The 22,440-nt window shown below is 31.7% G+C and overlaps 4 protein-coding genes and 1 long non-coding RNA gene across 6 annotated transcripts; 2 read left to right on the forward strand and 3 right to left on the reverse strand.

Annotated features, from left to right (window-relative positions):
• Positions 1-86: 86 nt before the first annotated feature.
• LOC101244611 (U1 small nuclear ribonucleoprotein A) lies at positions 87-5,976 on the reverse strand. Of its 2 annotated transcripts, none has more exons than XM_004247363.5 (5): positions 5,660-5,976; positions 5,389-5,561; positions 1,554-1,647; positions 1,166-1,254; positions 87-700 (listed from the first exon to the last, which is right to left on the reverse strand). In XM_004247363.5, exons 1-5 carry the CDS (start codon positions 5,961-5,963, stop codon positions 407-409), a joined length of 954 nt encoding a protein of 317 aa, XP_004247411.2. In that variant the 5' UTR covers positions 5,964-5,976; the 3' UTR covers positions 87-406. The 2 variants fall into 2 exon arrangements, with proteins under 2 accessions (XP_004247411.2, XP_010326573.2); XM_010328271.4 differs by having other exon boundaries at positions 117-700; positions 1,166-1,257.
• A 4,802-nt stretch (positions 5,977-10,778) lies between these two features.
• Positions 10,779-12,002, forward strand: LOC544187 (indole-3-acetic acid-induced protein ARG2). The gene is given in 2 exon segments (NM_001346944.1): positions 10,779-11,064; positions 11,525-12,002. Coding segments are annotated over 2 exon segments (294 nt in total). The 5' UTR covers positions 10,779-10,990; the 3' UTR covers positions 11,745-12,002.
• Positions 12,003-15,708: 3,706 nt separating this feature from the next.
• Positions 15,709-17,144, forward strand: LOC109121168 (uncharacterized). The gene is made up of 3 exons (XR_002028620.3): positions 15,709-15,828; positions 15,924-16,407; positions 16,510-17,144. It is a non-coding gene; the product is annotated as an uncharacterized lncRNA (long non-coding RNA).
• LOC101244031 (uncharacterized) lies at positions 16,244-20,852 on the reverse strand. The gene is given in 2 exon segments (NM_001346943.1): positions 16,244-16,774; positions 20,075-20,852. A coding segment is annotated over 1 exon segment (552 nt). The 5' UTR covers positions 20,669-20,852; the 3' UTR covers positions 16,244-16,774; positions 20,075-20,116.
• Positions 20,853-21,543: 691 nt separating this feature from the next.
• Positions 21,544-22,440, reverse strand: LOC101243740 (uncharacterized protein At5g01610-like). The gene has a single exon (XM_004247360.5). It carries the CDS (start codon positions 22,310-22,312, stop codon positions 21,797-21,799), a length of 516 nt encoding a protein of 171 aa, XP_004247408.2. The 5' UTR covers positions 22,313-22,440; the 3' UTR covers positions 21,544-21,796.

Genomic DNA, 22,440 nt, shown 5'->3' on the forward strand with positions numbered 1-22,440 from the left:
AGATCTAATATATGTATCATGCCTATTATATTTAACGTCACATTAGTATCTTGAAAAAACATAATTTAAATTGGAAGTAAGAAAGAGTACTATATCAACGATTGAACCTTATATGATGCGAACTTTAAGGTATCAAACAAGTGGATTCTGAATACTTCAACAATGTAGACTATAGAGGCAAAGAGATTGTTTGTTCTCCACCAAATAATGTTTAAATGAGACTTGACACTTTTTTAAAATGGCAAATGGTCCATAGAAGCACATCAAAATTACAAGGTGCTAGTACACAGCAAATACACGGCTAAACTTAGATATCCAAGGATCATAAAGCTTAAAATTGCAACACTCAAATCCTAGTGAAAGTAAATGTTTAATTCTACAGACAGCAGCTAAAATATAGTCTTATCTACTTCTTTGCATATGTAATCAGCATGGGATTGTCGGCGGTAATTTTGAAGCCTTGCAGGGCCTGCATGGCAACAGTCGATTGCATCTCATCTCCATATTCTATGAAAGCAATTCCAGGCTTTGCCTCAACCATCCTAACTTCCTTAAAGCCTGGATATTGGCAGAAGAGCATTTGTAGCATCATTGGAGTAGACTGATGAGGAAGATTCTGCACAAACAATATGCTATTTGGCGGAGCAGGAGCCTCCGGTACTGCAGCTTTAGCTCCACCCATGTATGGTATTTGTGAGAACTGCAACAAGTGGAGAAGGGGAAACAATTACATTTGAGGAAGTTTCTGGTAAAAGCATCTAAGAAAATCACAATTAAGCACTAATTGACTACATTTTAAACCTCTATGCATTAGAAGGGTGTAACTCAATACATCAAGATTTCACCAAAATGAGAGACAAATCACAAACTAATCAAGAACCCAGCAACAAACTTCTAACTCTTAACTACATAACTTCTACTATCCATGCAACATGGATCATTTTCAAGTATTGCTCCCGTTTTCATTTCACCCCAAGAAATGTGTTAGTGTGCTTAATAGGAAAATCAGATTACATCTTTCAAAACGAAATCAAAATCACATCATCTGATAAACTTCGTATAGTGTGGTGACAGGAAAAGAGATGATACAATCCCATTAATTCAATATATGACGCAGAAAACAGGAAACTAAACAAAGTTTCTGAAAAGAAGGGAAAATGCTTACAGGAGGTGCTGCACCATAAGCACCAGCATATGCAGGATTCCGGCCCATACCAGCTTGATTAGCATCTTGCTGGTCCTTCTTCTTTCTCCCTGCTGGATCACAGTAAATGAATAGCTAAAAATATTGCAATAGTCAAGTAATTGTACTTCCACTACTTTTTTATTTAGGGATGTGGTTGGGTCGTAGGAAAGGAAGGGGGGGGGGGGGGAGCTAATCACAAGTACAGAAGTTGACGGGTAAAATTTGTCTGCCCATTATTATATGTAGCTTATAGCAAACAGTATGTAGCAAACTTTATGAAATGACACGTCTTAGATGTATAGTCCAGCCTTCTCTAGGGATTCAAACGAATAGTGGAACTAGAAAATTTTCAAATGAAAGAACTTACCTTTATCCTCGTGCCTCTTTCTTTTTTCTCGGGGAACAAAAGTACCATCGGCTTTTGCTACAACATCAGATTTCGTCTTTGCATATTGTATTCTCTGATATACATATATGTGTGTCAAAAAACTATGTAACCAATCTATAGTACACCAATAAAACATATAACAGTGGTAATCAAAATGACATTTTAAGACATAATTGAACTAAAGAAGTTAATTCAGGAACTAAAAAAGCAACTCCAGGTACGAAACCCCAACCTCATTAAGCATCTAGAAGCAACATTAATTTTGCTTGAGTAATAAACAGATGAACATAGCATGCGCATGCAAGAACCACAAACAAATAGGTGGTCACATTGTATAGCATTATATGCACTTCGCTAAACCCCGTAACATGCTCATATGTAAGTGCAAAGAGTAGCATTGCATTTAAAAGTAAACATTGAGAAAATTCACTCAAACCAGTTGTTTAACTCAATGAGGAAATGGACTGAGTAGCATGTATGATGTAAGAAAACCAAAGAATGCAAAACAATATCAACAAACATTTTAACATTCTGCATGTGAATCATCAGTAGTTACGGCAGCACCCCATGCAAGAACAGAAAACAACTATTTGATGAGGACAAAACAACAAAGTATAGTGGTAACATGTTTTGCAAGAGAACAAAAAACAACTAAATATAGATGTTTGTACTTTGTCTTTTTGGTGTAACGTCATTAATGTACACAGAGCCGGCTCTATGCATTAAATAATAAGGCCTTCGCCTTAGGCCCCAAATTTCGGGGGCCAAAATTTTTTGTGAAGAATAAATTATGTGTTAAAATTTTTATAAAAAATTTAATTATTTATGATAAAAAGTATAATTTATTTAAAAACAAATTATTTTATCCACTTTAACATCTTTTGTACTTTGTTAAAAATGAGAATTAACAGTGAAGTGTTACAAAGTGAATTACAATTTTATTTCATTTTTTTCAAATTTTAGTTTCAAGCATTACTCTAAGCATTTTAAAATGAGGTTATACCAAGTCATCAACTTTTAGAGTCAAATTCTATGATTCTAACTCTTATCTTTATTTAATATTTATCAACTTATTACTTGTATCATTGTGTTAACAATACATGTAATAATTATCTCACTTAAGATGTTTTTCAATGTTGAGCCTTACTTAAAACTAGTATCTGAAAAAATAATATTAAGTACTAATAATTTTCATCTTAATAGTATAATTTTTTTAAATAAATACGTAAATGAAGTATATTTATATTTTAGGCCGCCAATTGAAATTTCTCTTTAGGCTCCCAATTACGTCGAGCCGCCCCTGAATGTACATCACATAGACACTTCACCTGAGTTACTCAACTTTGTGGACATTTGAGTTTTTCTCCTGCAACTATTTGCACTTCTAGGGTGCCTATGGAAAGCAACTCTTATATTTGCACTTCTAGGGTGCCTATGGAAAGCAACAACTCTTATATTTGCACTTCTAGGGTGCCTATGGAAAGCAACCACTCTTAACCATATTCATCAAAACAATTTTCAAAAAAGAAACACCAAGCAATGAGGTGACACCCAGAATTAGCATGGAAAACACTCTTAAACTCAAGTGAAGATGAGAAATATGCATCTACTACACAATTGAAACTAAAGTCTAAAGAAGTACAATTTGCAAAGTCACAGCTCACATAATGCTAAAGCAGCATGTACATTTCAGAATATCCTCATTTGGATTTCCAGGTCAGAATATCTTTGACAAGGATTATCTTAACCAATCTCCGAGACCAGGAGATACAGTTGTTTATAGAAACAATGGAGCAGCTTATGACTGCAATTATCTATTCTGACTCCATTCTTCCATCTATGGACCAATACATACATGAATATTACAGAGGAACAAAACCGAAGACATCTGACTGAGGATGCAAGTAACGCATATCGAGGACTGATTATGTCCTGTATAGACATCTTACCTACGGTCCATGGATATTACACTACAATGAGAGAATGTGCTAAAAGGAACGAGGTCGACTAAAAATACAAAGAGAAAACTTGTCTCAGAAAAGACCTATAAGCTCACATAATCAATTGGGACTTAGCAAGGATATAACACAACAAAGCAACTTTATAGATAATACTCAACAAATTGGGGATAAGCTTTAGTTGCTGATGTTACTCCTCCATTAATAGACCAGTAATGGGAGTTCCACTGGGATTGGTAACACAAAATGGGTTGTCCTAACCCATCGAGTTTTCTACCTTAGGCCATCTCATCATAAGTTCTAAATACACTTTGCAGAAACTGCAGAAAGACTTGCAAAGGCAGATCCAATTTGGTTGGACGGAGAATTCATGGGAGAGAAGGCTAACTATAATAATATTCCGGTGCTATTAAATATAGAATCTTATGAGTCAACGTGGTTTCTATATCTCCTCCATCTACCTCCAAATAACGAGACTAAGAACCGCTAATCTTGCCACTTGGTCATGCCGGATCTTAGCCTCATGTCATTAGCCAATGAACTAACTAATGTGCCCTTATCAGTCAATCACACTAACATATCAAATATCTTGAATCACAAGCATGATAGGTTTGGTGATTATAAGGAGTTCCTTGATGTGGTCGAGATTTGTATGTCAGTATAGGATAATTGTAATATACAAAAGATCTAGTTTTAGCCAAACTATCCTTCAAAAACAAATTATTTTAAGTTATTAGAAACTTAAATAAAGCGGAAATGTAAAGGACACGCGTAGCCAATCCCAAATATTGAGGATTGAGACAACATTCTATGCTTGATAAATTTTGTATAGTTGTTTGCTGGATTACAACAAACATGCTCCAACTCCTTTGAGAAGCAATGAGGGAACAATCAAGATTGCTTCAAGTTGGATATAGTCTTTGATTTTTATCATGCTATTCTAGTAATGCATACAACATGTATTGGGGTTATGAAAAGAATCCAATCCCAAGGAAGTTGCAATTGACTATATGAATCATCATTGAACATATCTCTTCAATTAAGCTCATCTAGTAGTTTGCTTAAATAAAAATGCCAAAAGCAGTTCAGTTCTTCTTTCCATATAGGGCTACTAGTTTGAAGACCTCAAGAACACTCATCCTTACTCCTAAGTCCTAACAGCTTTACTTCTGATATGCATCACATCCCAAGACAGACAGTGTGATAACAAATTCTCCCATTCACTCTTGATAACAACTTCATAGAGACACAAAATTGATATGACATGTTTAAGATTAAAAGTTTCAGAAGTCTTACAGTGACAAATGTTTTTGCATATTTAAGTCTATAAGTTTCATAAGTCTTTATTTCTTTCTTAAACTTAGTTTTGAGTCAAATTGTGAAACATAAACTCAACCAGTGGGAGCACTAAGTTTGACTATGAATAATAGTATTCTCTAATTAAGCATAGGTAAGATGCCTAAATGCTTGAGCAATTAATATGTTCTAGGATCACTAATCGAACAAATATGGTATGATACCTTTCCTACAGATCATTAATTTTTTCAGGAAAATAAACTTAATTTCTTCAGCTCCACCTATGCTCAGGCACCATATCCAGTACCAAGCCCATATAAAGACGAAGCATGGAGATTAAGGGGATTCACAGCCAGCATAAAAATACTAAATTACGATAAACCAATCAATATAAACCTACATATAGCTGAACCTCGATAGTTTGAGAGGTACAGTTGATGGATTGATAGTAAAGCTGAATATATTTTGTGTCAATGAAGTAGAAATTGCAGTAAGCATATTGCAACAGTAACAAGCCAGAATCCAGTAGTGAAGAATACAAAAACAATGGAAATGAGTACCATAGGCTTATCATAGAAAGGAAAACCCTGCATCTGGCGAAGTGCATTGCTAGCAGAAGAAACTTCATCAAACACTACCCACGCCTGTCCTTTATGCTTTAGGGTTTTGAATGCTAAAACCTCCAGTATCTTACCAAACTGTGAGAACACAGCGTGCATCGATTTCTTCAGCTCTACAATTTAATCACCATCAATATACACAACACATTTTACAAACAGTGAAACACAAAGATAATGTTCTGCATAAACATTCGAGACAAGTACGGAGTACCTTCAAGCTTAATTTTTTCATTGAGGTTATTGATGTAAATAGTCACATTCGGTGGAACTTCGCCGCCGCTAGGGGCCGGATTCGGGTTCGTATTTTGGTTCGCCTCCGCCATGGCTGCTCGTCTACGCCTAGCTGCAACTTTCGCCGGTGAGGTAGAAACTTCAGTAGTCGTTAATTTCTCCAGAAATTTTTGGGCACGAGTAGGGGTTCTAATTGGGCTTGGGCTGGATAAGAAAATGGGCTTGTAAAGGAAAATCAGCCCAGTTAGATCTTCTCTAATTATTTGGACAAATGATCCCTTCATTTAGACATGGAGATAAAATGGTGCGAAATGAAATCATGACTTGATATTTATATTTTAAAAATCCGTAATCTTGAACGATGTATTCTTTGTTTTTGAATTTGGAATTTCAGATCAAGAACTCAAATCACATGTTCAAATGTTCACTTGAAATCATACCGTATATTACATATTCAAACACAAACTTAAATTCAATTAAATCGTAAATATATAATACTAATTTGGAGAAAAAGAAAATAATTTTTAAAGAAATAATAATAAGCATAAAAATAAAATTTGAATAGGTCATTTCTACTTTGACCTTGTTTTTGTTAATATTTAATTAATGTCTTTCGCAATAAATAATCTTTTTTTCATGGTAAAATTTATACTTTTATATCATGTCTTAGTGTGTATATATATATATATATACATGATTTTTAGTTTCTTAAAGGACATAACTTCAATTGATAAAGGGAAAAGAAATAGAAAACAACTCATTTAAAAAGAAAAATTCATACAATTTTGTATCTGCTCATTACTCTTATTTATATATTGAATATATGTTTAACTGACCACGCTTTATTTTACATGATCTACATATAGCTTAAAATATTTGTTTCTATTGGAAAACGAACCCTGATCTATAATACGTAATTGTCTCATTTCGTTAATAGTAAGCTACACAATTAAGTGCCACCACATTGTATATATGGGCAACAAGTTTCGAGTGGACATAAACAGAATTGGGCACATTGGAATATTTTGTGAATCGCAAGTAAGATCAAATTAAAGCTATCAACTAATCAATCTCATTCACATCTCTCTCAATAATTGGGAGATGGTATCAACTGGAAAAATAAATACTATTATTCGAAAGAATTTTAATAGCTTAGTCGATTAAATTTTGAATTATAATCAATTTAATTTGTTGATGTTTGAATTTTTGTCTAGTTGAAATTAAAGTATTATCGACTCGATTTTCTAGGACGAGTCATAAAATAATTTTATAAATATTTTGTTTGCTGAACTAATAAAAGGAAAACATTATGAATAGTACGATCTAATAAAATTGATAGTCACTTAATAGAAAACTCAATATAGACTATCGATTCAAAAATCATAAATTAAAATTTGTGGCTCCTGCATAGTGATATTTTCTCCGTTTCAAAAAGAATGTTTTTATTTTATTTTTAATTTGTTTAAAAAAGAATGATCCTTTTTCGTTTTTGACAACACTTTAACTTTAATTTTCCACGTGACATATTTAAAACCACAAAATCAAGATCATTTTGATACATTTGACATAATTTTATTTTCGAATCATAAAATTAAAAAAAAAAATTCTCAAACTTTATTCCAAATCGAATCAGGTTATCATTTTTTAAATGGAGGGAATAACTAATAAGTGAATGGCAAACTAAAGATAAGTTCAAACGAAAAATAAATTACTTTAAGAAATAAAACCTATCTTTTATCAACACGTATAATTAATCATTCTTGTGATGTGATCATTACTAAATTAAAAGTTTATGGATAAGATCATTAGACCAAGTCAAGTTTCAAATTAATGTGGGATTATCATCAAATAAGACACAAGTGGCTTAAATTATTATTTTTTACCCTTTTCGCGGTTAAAGTTTATATCAAATTTGTAAATAAGTTAAATACGATTTATTAATCAGTTCAATTAATTTATAAGCTTAATCAAACAATTTGAATGGTGTATTTGACACCGCTATGTTACATAATAAGATTTTTTTTTTCTTTTTTTGATTCCTTGTGGTATTTTGGTTTTGCTCCACAAATTAGGTATAAGAATAACATACACAAAAAAATATGTATATTCTGTGAGCCTGAAATTAATATATGATAGGGAGAGCAAATTGTTTTTTTTTTCCAGAAAAAATAATGTTGTCTTTTGGTAGTGTAAAAGAGGCAAATTAAAGCTAGGATTTTTATTTTGTGTGTGTGGAATTAATATTGATCACTGAATAATTAATGTAATAATAGGAATCTGCCTTTGCCACAGCTTTTTGGCTCCACAAAAATATTTGTGTGTTCAAAAATAGGGCTTTAATTGTGTTGATAACAACTCCCACTATTTATTCTTATTCTATAACAAGATACTGAGAGGGAACATTAAAAAAAACATAATATAAAAATATATGGGCTTATATTCAAATAAATATGATTTGGACAAAAATAAAAATCATATTTGTTAAGTGCTAACTCTGTCAAGTATGATTTGGACAAATATGAAATTACATAGGGTTATATTAAAAAATTAAGTGATTAAGTAAACTTATACTATTTAATTACTTATCATAAATATAGTTTGTATAATTAACATATGCAACTAATATTATACACTAATTACATGGGACGACTTCGAGTTTATATAATAGTCACGTTTGTATATGTATAATTCGCCAAAATATATAATTATTTAACTGACATACATATATAATTTACCTCTCTCCCACTCTCTGTCCTCTCCCAATCTCGCTCTCCTCTCTCCTCTCTCTCTCAATCTCGCTCTTCTCTCTCTCCCAATCTTGCATGTCATATATACAAATGCATATGTATAATATAAAATTATCTAACCGATATACATATACAATTCATCTCTCTCCACTCTCTCGCTCGCCTATCTCCTCCTCTCCCAGTCTTTCTCGCTCGCATCTCTCAACCCTCTTCCGATCTCGCGTGACATATGTACAAATGCATATGTATAATATACAATTATCTAACCGATATACATATACAATTCATATCTCTCCACTCTCTCGCTCGCCTATCTCCTCCTCTCCCAGTCTTTCTCGCTCGCATCTCTCCTCCCTCTTACTATCTCGCTTGACATATGTACAAATACATATGTATAATATACAATTTTATATATATATATATATATATATATATGACGTGTAGCTACAAATTATGGTTATCAAATCATAATTAGCTTATTTTTAAATGCTTCTATATGAAAGTTCCTTTTTATTTAATATTCAATATCTATATTAGTATTTAACTAATTTAAATTTTTATTGCTTAGGATTCCATTAAAGGAAAAAGCTATTTTTAAATTTTAAACACAAAGCTTCTAATTAAAAAAATCAGTCTCATCCACCTCACCATATTCTCGAGTGTTTCTTCTTTTTTTGGTTGTTGCAAGTTGTTGAAAGTGCATGTAAATAACTGGATACTTATGGATCATATGCTTGCCGTCCTTTCTTTTTTGCCTTCACTTAAATATTAGTTTCGTTTCATATTTGTTAATTATTTTACTAAAAATAATTATTCCATATAAATTGGCACTTTATTAAATTAAAAAGTATTTATTAATTATTTTTCTTATATCATTCTTATATTTTTTAATTTTTTTAAAAAAATATTCACATTCATTTATAGTCTCTTCTTTCTCCTTCAAAAATTTATTATATTTTTATTTGTATGATTTAAATTCATATCATACGTCGAACTCGTTGTCTCTTTTCATAGGATAAGCATGAGAAAGATTCACAATTTTCAAATTAGTAAAATTTCATTAATCAAGATATCTTTTAAAAAAATATTTCTCTATCTAGTTTTAGTAAAATTGCATTTTTCAGCTAATAAACCTCATTCTCTTAATTATTGTTTTCGATCGCAAATGACCCGTCAACTTTTCTGATTAAATTAGAGTAAACAAGATTTAATTCACACTATATGAATGATTCAATTTTTCCATATATATATATTACGTGTGTAATTCAATTTTCTAAGTGGCGTGTCGCTATTAGATTACAATGTTAATATAATATTTCAAGAGTGGATTGATTGGCAAAAATAAATAATTTCACCGTCTCAATTTATTTGATTAATTTTAATTTGATATATTTTTTAACAAACAAAAATTAAAAAAAATTGATATTATAATTAAAATATGTGAAATATATCAAAATATTTTTTAATTTTATATATCTCGTATGAAAAACTAAAACGAAAACAAATAATTGAAACAAAAAAAAGCACTAAGAGCGTTTGAATTCGCTTATATTTAGGTATTGTTGACTTTAATATTTATCCACACACAAACCTTAATATATATTTTGTGACGAGATTTCTCTCTTATTAAAAATTTTTCAAATTCGAAAAACGATCTTTCTTTATTCATTTTATCTCAATTTATATGATCTATTTTTTATTTAGTCTAAAAAAGAATAATAATATATTTTTATATTAAATAATAATTTAATTTTTAAATAATTATTTTATTCAGAATTATACAAATATCTATCACTTGTTTTAATTTTTTTTTTCTTAAACTTTCTATCAAGTCAAACTAACTCATATAAAATAAAACCAAAAAAATACAGGTACTCCTCTTATATTATTTGTCCATCATTGACTTTGCACAATTTTAAAGTTAAATTTAAAATTAAAAATTAAATATAAAATCATCCATTTAACTTCATAAAATAAACAAGTATTGTTAAATATGTTAAAAAATAGTGTCTATTATTGGACAGATAATAAATTCAATATCTTGAAAAATATAATAATAAATGACTATAAAATAAAAAAATATTAATCAAACATTTCAAAACTGTATAATGAAACACAATATCAATAATTGTTGGACGAAAAAAGTATTAGAGAGTTGCTCCCAAAAAATATATATATATATACGTAAATTTAAATATAATCGAACTTTAATATAAATACGCGAAAAAAAAAGTCGGTTTAACTAAGAAAAAGTATCGACCAAGTGTCAACTAAGGAGAGGACCTTTGCGTCTAAATAGTGGCCAATATTCACGTGGCCCCAAATTAAACCCTAGTCCATATTTGCCTTTTTCCCTCCTCATTCTCCATCTCTATATATACTTCCCCATTCTCTCCTCCATTTCTCCTCGCTTATGTAACCCTAAGTTCGCCGGAGAAAGAGAGTCGAAGCTACAGAATTTCAGTTCGCCGCTGCGGAAGCTCCATAGCCAAACTCCTTCCGCCGCAGCGTTCTTATTCAGAAATTCTCTTGCTCCGACTCCGATCTCGATATCATAATAAGCAATGGCTCGTTCTTTCTCTAACTCTAAGACTCTCTCTGCTTTCGTCTCCGACTCCGTTTCTGCTTTTCTCAGCAGGTAATGATCATAACGTTCGTAATATGAATCTAAACAGGAACTATTCAAATTTTGAAATCGGTGAACGTGAATATGTACCGCTGTTTCCGTTGAGTTTTTCGGTGTAAATCTAAAATTTTCTCAGCTCTATTGCATCTGAGTTAAATTCTGTGGTTTTTTCGCAGCATTATTTTAGTATTATGCTATGCATAACGATAACAGGGGATCGAAGTTCTCTGTTTTTCTTAGCTGGTAATAACCGAAACATCCGTTTATCCCCTGGATAAAAGGCGTTAGCATACAACTTTTTTAAATCAACAAGCGTGATTGTCGCTGCACATTTTAAACTTTTTCTTTTATCAATGTAAATAGTATATTTTATACGTACTTGGATTTTTTTTTGTTCGTAGCAAAAACAGAGGATTGTATCGGCGGCTAATTTGCTGTGATGTGAATGTGAATTTTTTGTGTGTATGTACAGGCGTGGATATGCAGCGGCATCACAAGGTGCAGTTTCCGGTGTAGCAAAAGGAGTGCCAAGGAGCAACGTGATGATGCAAAAAAGTGGAGAGGAATCGGTGAAGACTTCATGGGTGCCAGATCCAGTTACCGGTTACTATAGGCCGGAAGGACAAGCAAATGAGATTGACGCTGCTGAGCTCCGGAAGATGCTGTTGAAACACAGATCTGGAAGCAACTGAAAATCTTTGAAGCTGCGCCGTTGATCTGCGGTTAATCATCGGAGATTTTCGATCAACGAGAAAAGAGAATTTAGTGAAGGAACTGTTTTATCAGAAAAATATAGCAGTGTGAAATTTACTCGTGCTTTGTTGCTTTTAAATTTTAAGCTTATTGTTATATCTTTCTTTTATTAGTATCTTTTATTCATGCAAATGAAATAATTATAGTATTAGTATTAATCTTCGGGCTTTAGATCCTATTTTTTTCTTTTTTTTTTTGAATTCTTCAATCTCCAGGTTTACGTATTTATTTTTTGTTTCTTTTGGGATAATCTCATAACATTCTTGCAACTTTTTTTAATCAAACTAATGTTATAATCATATCTTAGTATTTTTAAGATTATCATCAATATATTAATAAAATAAGTGATATTCAAAAGTTATATGAAAAGTATTATAAATTATAATCTTTTATATATTTATATTTTTAAAATGTTAATCAAATTTTTTATAATTTTAACTCTAAAAATAGAGATCATAACAAACAATAATGGATAGAGGAAATACAACAGAAATAACACATACGTAATACGAAAAGCATGATTTTTCTAAATAAATTAAATATTTATTTTATAGAAATAAAAAAATTGAAAGTAACTTTCTGTATTACAATTATAGACGATATAATACACATAGGGGTTGTTTGGTACAAACATTGATAATGCATGGATTAATAATGCATGGATTAGTAATGTACGGATTAATAGTGCAAGGATTATTTTTTGTAAATGTTTGGTTCACTACTTTCTACTTAATTTTGTCTTTAATTTATAATTTTACAAAAAAATTCTTTCCTATTATACCCTTGTGTTATTATGAGTGTTTATTTCATGTAATTGGGTCAAGGTAATAACCATCGGACCGGATAATTTTTTGAAAGAATTTTTTGTTTCATTTAATTAGTTAAATCATATATATATATATAAAATTATTATTAATTTTAAGGTATGATGTACCATTAAGAAGATCAATGATGGCACAATATACTTCTAATTTTTTGTGGGTTAAGTATATATCTTAAATTTAACATAGATTAAGACTACTTAAATTGTTAATACCTAAAGCTTATTTTTATTTTTATTTTTAAAACAAATAGTTCAAGTGGTAATTGACAAATTATCTTGAATATAAAAAAAATAAAAAAAAATAAAGAATTTTTTTTTAGTAAAATCATTAAATTACACCAAACGAATTTGGAGAATTAAAAAAGAACATTTATAACCACTCTAATACAAATAAAAAGGAAATTAAATTACAAAACAAATATAAAAAAAGAATAAAGGGTTAGTTTAGTCATTTAAGGATCTTATTCAGGGTTTAACAAACCTTGGATTAGTTATCCCTCCATTTCCAAGGGATAAGATAACTCATACGGAAAATGGTCAAAAATACCCTTGAACTATTCGAAATAGCTCAAATATACCTTTGAACTATATTTCCGCTCAAAAATACCCTTCTCCTCAAACTATAGGGTTAAAAAATAAGACAACTTTCACATATAGCAAATAAAAAATTCATATTTGTATGCTATAGCAAAGTTTGCATAATGCGTTCCATAGCAAACATATGAACTGTATAATTCGCTATACATATACAGTTGAAGCAAATTGTATAAAACGAATTGTATAAAACAAGAAAGAGAAAGACACTTGGGCGGAGAATTGTATAAAAACGAAGTGTATAAAACGAATTGTATTATTATAAGTGTATAGAATGATTATATACAATTTGAATTTGTATAAAATGAGAAAGAGAGAAAGACAAAAGAGACTTGACAAGGAATATACAATTGAATCGAATTGTATAAAACGAGAAAGAGAGAAAATTAGATACAATTTGAAAATTATATAAAACGAGAAAGAGAGAAATGTAAAAGAAACTGGGCATGGGAGTATTTTTATTGTATAAATATAAGTGTATAGGACGAAAATATATGTACTTGCATGTGTATATACAATTTTCTCACGCTTTATTCAAACAGAAACGCAATTTATACATTTCGCTCCTGTTTGTATAAGTGAGAAAGGCGAGGGTGGCGAGCGAAATTTGGGAGAGTGGCGAGCGAGATCTGGAAGAGGGGAGAAAGGGGAATAAAAATATATGTATTTTGTACAATTTTCTCTGCTTTATACAATTAGAAACACTTTTTATACACTTGTGTTTGTATAAAAAGTGAGGAAGTGAGTGAGAGATTAAAGGAGAGTGGCGAGCGAGATATTTGGGAGAGAGGCGTCTGACAATTTTTTGCAAACGTTTGCTATGGAACACAATTAATCAAACCCTAGCTACTCCATTTATTTTAGATTATTAGTTTGCTATTATATACAATTTTCCCTAAAAAATACCCTTCCCTTAGAACTTATGTATTCTGTGAACGTTCTAAGGAAATTAAAGAAATGAGGAAAAGGGATTCTATGTTCTTCAATGAAATTGTTTATAAATTCTATGGAAAACGAAGAAAATTGGGGGAAATCAAGGATAAGTTTATTAGTCTACGTGCCATGAGTGGAACTCTATTGGCTCATGTGGCATGCCATGTGACATCCACATGGCATCTAAGTGACGTTTAACCGATTCTGTTAATGAGAAGGGTATTTTTGATCCAATAGTTTGACAGTAAGAGTATATTTCAGCCGAAATATAGTTCAAGGATATATTTAAGCTACTTCTGATAGTTCAAAGATATTTTTAATCATATTTTGTATCACATATGATGGATAAGCAATCCATGGATTTAATTAAATGAAGTAAGCAAACAATGTATTAATTGAATTAAATTTTAATCCATAAATTATTCTACCTAATACCGTCTACAAAACGGATCCATAATGTGCTTTAAAGTTAAACATGTCATATGTATTGGTAGGAGCATTCATGTCATGTGTGATGTTTGAATTTTGAAGATAAAATATTATCTAACGATTTATTTAATTTTATTTAGACATTAGATAACATACTGATTGAGTATTCAATCATATTATGAAATATTTTTTAATTTAAAATATTAAAAATTATTTAAAGCTCTATATTCTTTAAGTGTTTATTAAGTGGATAAATAATAAATAAATTAATCATAAAGGTGAATTAATTAAGAGCCTAATTAAATAAAATATATTGAATAAAGCGTCATCCGATCTTAACAATTCTTCCGTGTCTCATCTGTTTTGGGATGCAAATCACTCATTGATTACTTATAAAACAAATACTATCGTGTTCTACTTTATTTTTTTTTAAAATATTCGGGATATAAATAAAAAATATTTTTATATAATTAAAATAAATGTAATAAAAAATAGAGTTAAAATAAAGGTGTAGGATGAGGTGATAACTTGTAACGAAATGAATAATGTTACATTTTTTAAAACCTTATTTTATTAAAGAAAGTATTTTTCAAAAATATTAATCGAATCAAATATGAAAAAATCAAAATTTATTTTTCTCCACACCCTTAATCATACTTAAGTATTATATTTTTTATTATTATATACCCTTTACTTTATCGATATTATTTTTATCTTTAGCATTAGAAAATGGCCAACAATATGATTTTGAAACGACAAGGGGACATTGCAGTGACTTTATAATTAAATTAATCAAAGGCTATACTCCCTGCTGTCCATGTTAGTTGTTATCATAGAATAAAAAAAATATTACTTTCAATTATTAATCAATTTATAAAATTAACTATTTTCTTTTGGTTTTACTCTTACAATTATTTTTTTATTTATAATTTCTTTTAAAGAAAGTATAAAAATAAACTGAACAACTAATATGAGACGGTGAAAATTGCAGGTGTATTGACTTGACTTAATTAGGGCCATTAATCATGTAAAGCACTATTAACGTCTGAGAATTAATGTTGCCGTTGCTTACGCAAAGTTTATTAAAGCAATAATTAGCCATTAAAACAATGCTACTAATAAAGTAGAATTACATCTTTTTGTTCTTTGTAGACCTTAGCAGAGTTTGCGTTCACATTACTTTTTCCTAAAAATGAATTCCGATAATTTGATTGTTGGTTGGAATTATGTTTAGTATTAATAATGTAAGAATTTTATAATAGAGTTCAATAATTCATATATTAATTATTCCACTTCTTAGCATAAAATAATATAAATATAACCTATTGATGTTTGTTAGGTAAAACATAAAGAACAAGGTCCTATAAGCAACAAAGAAATGTTCTTCGTGGTGCAAAAAAGGTGGGAGCTCCCAGGAGGTTAAAAAAGTCGAATCACAACGTCAGATACAACAAAGGTAGGAGCTTCTAGGGAGGGAGTTAAAAAAGTAGAATCGCAACGTCAGATACAACAAAGGTAGGAGCTCACAGGAAGGGAGTTAAAAAAGTAAAATCACAACGTCAGATACAACAAAGGTAAGAGCTCACAGGAAGGGAGTTAAAAAAGTAAAATCACAACGTCAGATACAACAAAGGTAGGAGCTCACAGGAAGGGAGTTAAAAAAGTCAAATCACTACGTCAAATACAACAAAGGTAGGAGCTCCCAAAGAGGGGGTTAAAAGGTCGAATCACAACGTCAAATACAACGATCAGAGCATGAAAGTAAAATAATGAAATGTGAACCATGAGATGCACAAATTCTTCACAAAAAGTCATAAATATAGGTGATGCATTGCATATTTATATGAGAACTGTAGTGCATGTCATCATCTGTTCCTTAGCTTCTCAATTCTTTTTGTTTCACATTTTGGCTTCTGATTTAACAGATTTCCGAGTACAAGCTATAGAGAGCTTAATGCAATACGCGTGATGGAAAAGAATCTCGTTATAAACAGCAATTTCAAGAATATTTTGTATCCATGACAGAGCAAAGACGAAATTGTAGATAACATAACGATAATGTAAATGAACACATGAGTTTTCGACTTTTTGTATTGCAACTATGATGAGGAGGAAGGAGGAGAATGACCATTTCAGGCTTTCTGTACACTGCAACCATGTCACCTGATCTTTTCCATGAGTTGCAAGTATCTGCAAGCACTCAACAAATAGAGTCATGTATTAGATATCTTCCTTCTAATTTTCGAGGCAATGCAGAAGTCAAATACACTATAAAGTGCCATAGGTTGCTACAGAAGAGAAAGAGAAAGGGCAGAGGAAATAAGCAGATCTTGTGGCTGCAGGTCTGTCTCTCACACAATGTACTATACAAGTGCATCAAAGGTTTTTAGTATTGGACCAAATATTATTTATTTAGTTATAGGTTTATATTTCTTACTTATTGCAATTTTAGTGAATTATTACACACGAATTTATTCGCTGCCTCGAAAGGATTTCAGCCTCAGTTTACTGTTTGATCAAACAGAGCCTCTCAGCATATACAAACTCTTATTTTCCTATTCATACATATCGCTTCAATGGTTTTTGTTGTCCTACATGGAATTCATATGTGTATGACACCATAACTCAACCCCAGAATGTCTGCAACAATCCATTTTCTCAACCAATGTGGGACAATTACCACACCTGCACCAATGCATGTACAATATAACACAAGGAACCAACATCGGGAAACCGAGAACAAGAATAGATCAAGCTCTGGTATTATGTGAAGAAAGTGGGTCTTGGGTCTAATTTACACCCAGTGTAAGCTCATGAGATGAGGATCTCTCAAGATTATATAAAGAGAGAACAACCCATTTATTCAACCAATGTAGGATAGTTAATAGTGTCAACCATTAGCAAGCTTGGGTACATACAATTCCAGCAACCCCCCCCCCTCACTTGATGGCCATGATATTCTTATTAACATTTCATGCAAAAGATTAGCCAACTACATTAACCTCAACTGCTTGATGGCACTAGTAAACTAATAGCAAGCTTCTTATTCTCTTGTTTTCAAACAAAGAACCTTCAGGAAGAAATAGAGATCCCTGTACTCATGCTTTCAGCAAAAAATCATGGTCCAGACTCTGGTAAGTTGGTAGTTACCAGATTTGTAATGGCAGCATCTCGTACAGTTGTGAATTGTGATTTTGAAAAATGGCACCACAGTAGTATGTACGAGTCATATTGTTGAAGCATCAGTTACCGTCGTGGTGAACCAACAGCAGAAATGTGTTCTAACTAGGATGTAAAAACAGGGAAAGCTCTTGCAAACTTCAACTATTAACTAGAAGCACCAAAGAGGGGAGAACACAAAATTGAAAAGCAGTCTATCGAGAGTCTAGTGCTGATCAATGCTTTATTGCATGTCTCAGAATAAAGATCCATTTGGCCCTCGGGAAAGATGCGTAAAGTATGGATGCTTAAGCTTGTATAACTCTTCCCCTTCCATGACAAAGAGAGAGGCTAGAGGGTGGGGCGTAACGAGCTCAATAGAACTTTCTACGCCTAACAATGGAAAAAGAAGCTTTTTTATTGTTTCACTCTCTAAGAAAAATGAAAAAAAGAAAAGCTAACATAAATTGAGGGGAGGGTTCCATTGCTTCAAACTTTCATATTAACGAAGAACGAAAATTAACCTAGAAACTCTTATATGCATGTACCATATGGCAAGTTCTCGGTATAAGATTTAGGACTACATTTATTCAGTGTTTGGCTGCATGCATTAGCTGATACAATATAAATTTTGTACATAATTGACTTAATACATAGTCAGCCCCTTACACTTGCCAAGATACTTTATTTAGATACTCAAACTAAGTCTCTTCCAATTGAACACCTCAACTCCTTATAAAGAGTTCCCATTAGACACTTTCGGTTTAAATTTTGAACTTAATTTGACATTCTCTGTCGTTTATTAGGTAGTTACATTAACCACATAAAATATGTCATTTACTTTAATTATATACACTTGCCTCAAAAAGTCATAAACCTCAGGCGTTTCCTACTTGAGGTTGATGCATATAATTAAAGGAAATAATATATATTATGTGGTTAAGTTAACTACCTAAATAGACAAATGAAAACATGCGTTAAGTTTTTCCGAAATTTAAAAGGAAGTGTCTAATTGGGACATCTTATTTGGAGTTGGGCTGTTCAATTGGAATATGACTCCGTTCGAGTGTCTAAATGGAATATTCTGACAAGTATAAGGGGTTATCTATATATTAAGCCTAATATTATTCCGTACCATAAGGGATGTGGGATTATAATCCGAAGATAACTTGCTCCAAACCAATCGACCCTTGGGTGTTTGAGCAATATACCTCAGGGCTTTGATCTTACGGTGAGAGAGCATCCTATCTAAAATCCTTGAATCATTGAATAAGGGGATATAGACGCAGCCCATGCTTTATTTGATCAACTAAGATAAGGTCTAGGACCATATGTTCTTTTCCAAATAATAGCACGTGATATGTCTGAGTTATTATGCACAAGTTTGAACCCTCTCAAAAGCCTTAAGCCTTGTAATTAAGTTGAGAGAAGTAGAAAGGTGGCTTTACTGATAATATGGACTCACAAACAAAATAATTCAATAGAAAGAACTCTAGCAAATCTGGCCCAATGTTCTAACATAAAAATTCTTGTAGCATCCTCTTGATAAAAAAATCACCACAAAGGGAAGACTACCTTCTCTTGACCCGTTAAATTTTTCTGCGATAGATCTTCTATCTATTTTTTAAACATGGTTAAATACATATACATGGTCTCTTCTTGTAGTTTCACATGTAAGGTCAATGTAGAGATGATTTCACTTCGCTTTTAGTCCTTTTCAAAGTTGTCATTCACTTCTCCTTACCCCGTCCCCTTTTTAACTGTTTGTTTCTCTCCACCAGTTAAAATGTAACCTACTTCCATACTAAAATATCTTAAACATGAACGAGAATAATACATCAGAATACAATTTGACCATGTTTTCTCTAAAAAATCACATAATTGTAACTCTCTTATTATTCAAAATGTGTCTTGTTAAACAAAGATGGGCATGTATTGTGGATTTTCTGTCATCAAAGATAGGTCTTAGATCAAGCTCTTCTTCTGGTTCTTTTTCCTTATCTTTATTCTATTATGTTGAATTCTTTCATTTAGTTTCAGGCCGCGAAATTTAAGAGCGATAACTAATAGACTGCGAACTTATCAGATGTTTAATACTTTTCTTGATAAGTGACAGTTTTATTTATTTGATTAAGATGCAAAGCTTCAAGAATATTCTCCAACTGTTAACAATGTCAACCTAAACCATACACATACTCATGGAAATTTGTAATGCTTCACCACAAATTGAAGAATTAAACATCTGATAAATTCATAAATTGAATCAAGTATAAGTCAGTGAGCAACCAAGTAGTAGCATATATTCAGAAATATTCAAAAACTGGAACTAACCTCTTTCAGTAAACTCAGGCTCCATCATCCTTCTGTGTGCAGCTAAACAGAAGAGACAAGGTTACTGTTTCGAATCTTTAGAATATGTCCATTGCTATTGCAATTCAATCCACATCCACATTGTGGACAAACCAAGAAATTGTAAGTGGGAAAGCTAGCCGAAGCAATTCCAACAGAGAACTCAAGATTGTCACCATTCTTAACAACCTCCACAATATTCAGCCACAGAAACAGAATTTTTACACTAACCCCATGTAGGCTTGACAGCCTATTTTTAGCTATGTACCCACCGAATCTCGATTGATACCTAAGCTGATAAGACCCTTCTAATGCGAAACTGCAAGACCCATTAAGATGTACACTGAATTTTCCGGTGTCCTTATCGAGATCGTACCCAATAGCACCCTGTGGAAGAATTCCGACGGGGAAGCCGTAGCTTACGAGTAAGTCGTAAGCAGTGAGGGAAGTGCCACCGTTTACGGCGTCGGCGTCGCCGGTAGCTGCAGCGGCGGTGACTAACGGCGGTAGAGTTGTAAGGAAGAGGATTAAGAGAGGAAAAGCGAGGGTAACGGCGATCTGACGTGGAGAAAACATTGAGGCTACCGTTTTTTGTGATGATTTTCGTATCAAATGGATATTCAGATGCGATTACTCCGATGATGCGCCGACGATATGTATAATTGACTTTGGGGAAGTTTCAATTATTGCAGAAGATGACAGAAAAAAAATTATTTCGACGTTGGTATCTTGCATTGCATAATATTTATTCCCACCGGTTCCGATTTATATGGTTGATTTGATGCAATATTTATTTGAACTGAATTTTTTTAATTTCTTTAATCTACATCTTTATTGAAGTATAAATATAAAAATTATTTCATCAATAATAAACAGAAATTAAAATTATAAACTTTTTTTTAACATATATAATTTAATTTTTGAATATCAAAGTATTAATATTTCAAAATATGACGAATAATATATGCATACTATTAAGATAGTACGGAATATATTTTTGTTCTTTTTTCCATATCTAATGGACACAATACAAGTTATGATGACACATCGATGTATTTTGATTTAATTTAATTATAAAATAATCAATTTGTATACATGTTAAATTGTTATGAAGTTGTTAAAATATTGACTTATTAATTATTAATTTATTAATTATTAATCATTATAGATTCAGTTATTAATTTAAAAGGTGATAAATCATATAAATGAATAGATTATATCTTGCTCAAAAACCAACACTGACACAAATATATTTTCTTAACGTACTATTAGATTATTGATTAATCCGCTCAAAATAAATTATCTAATAAAAAAATTTATTGAAATGCTAAACCAATAAATTAAACAACTTTTTTTAGATTATCAGTTTCGAGTAAACACTTTTAATTAAGGATGGATATAATTATCGAAAAATTAAATCGAATTAGGATTCCAAATTGAAATCGTCAATGTGCTTAACAGAAATTTTTATTTCAAACTCCACAAGTAGAAAAAGTAGCACTACTACTGCATAGATGAAGCTCCACAGAAGATACATGACAAAATACATATTCATTCCAAAGGAGCATAAAAAAACATATGCTTCCAGTTCCGTGGGATTCTGAAAATACGAACTTACCCTAATTCCAAAATGGACCATACATTTCATCTTAATTTTCATCCTAAAACATCTTAATCTACAGTCGATTTCTGAAAATTTACGATTCAAGACGAAGTGATAAGCAGCTTCAAATCGAACTTACCTGTGCCATTTTCTCCAGAATTGACACAATCAAATCCACATCCACACTGTGGCGATTCATAGAAGTTATCAATTGCAAAATCAGCAGAAGCAATACCGACGGAGAAATCGAGATCGTCGCCGTCACGAGTAACTTCGACAATATTAATCCAAAACAAAAGCACTTTCACCTGTACGCCTTTCAAGTTCGCAAGTCGATCCTTAGAGATTTTACCAGTAATTTTACTCATATACTTGAGATTATAGCCGCTTATGCTGAAACTGCACGATTTGTTAAAGTAAACGGCGAAATTGCCCGTTGTTTTGTCGAGTTCGTACCTTGTTACGCCCTTCGGAAGTATCCCTACCGGAAAGTCGTATTCCTGAAGAATCTCATACGCCGTCGGGGACTGAGAATCCTCATCGCCGACGACCGGTGAAGCTGCAGAGAGTAGGAGGAGGAGGAGGAGGATGCATAAGGGAAGGGCTACAGAAGGCATATCTTGTTCGTAGTTACCGAAAACAAATTTACTTGAAATTTGATATATTACTCTTATTTATTATTGAGGGGCTTGAATTTGAAATTTGTACTATTCAGTTGTTCTCTGGTGTGCTGGAAAGCGTTGGT

The sequence above is a fragment of the Solanum lycopersicum genome, chromosome 9, assembly GCF_036512215.1.
Source record: "Solanum lycopersicum chromosome 9, SLM_r2.1".
Lineage (NCBI taxonomy): Eukaryota > Viridiplantae > Streptophyta > Magnoliopsida > Solanales > Solanaceae > Solanum > Solanum lycopersicum.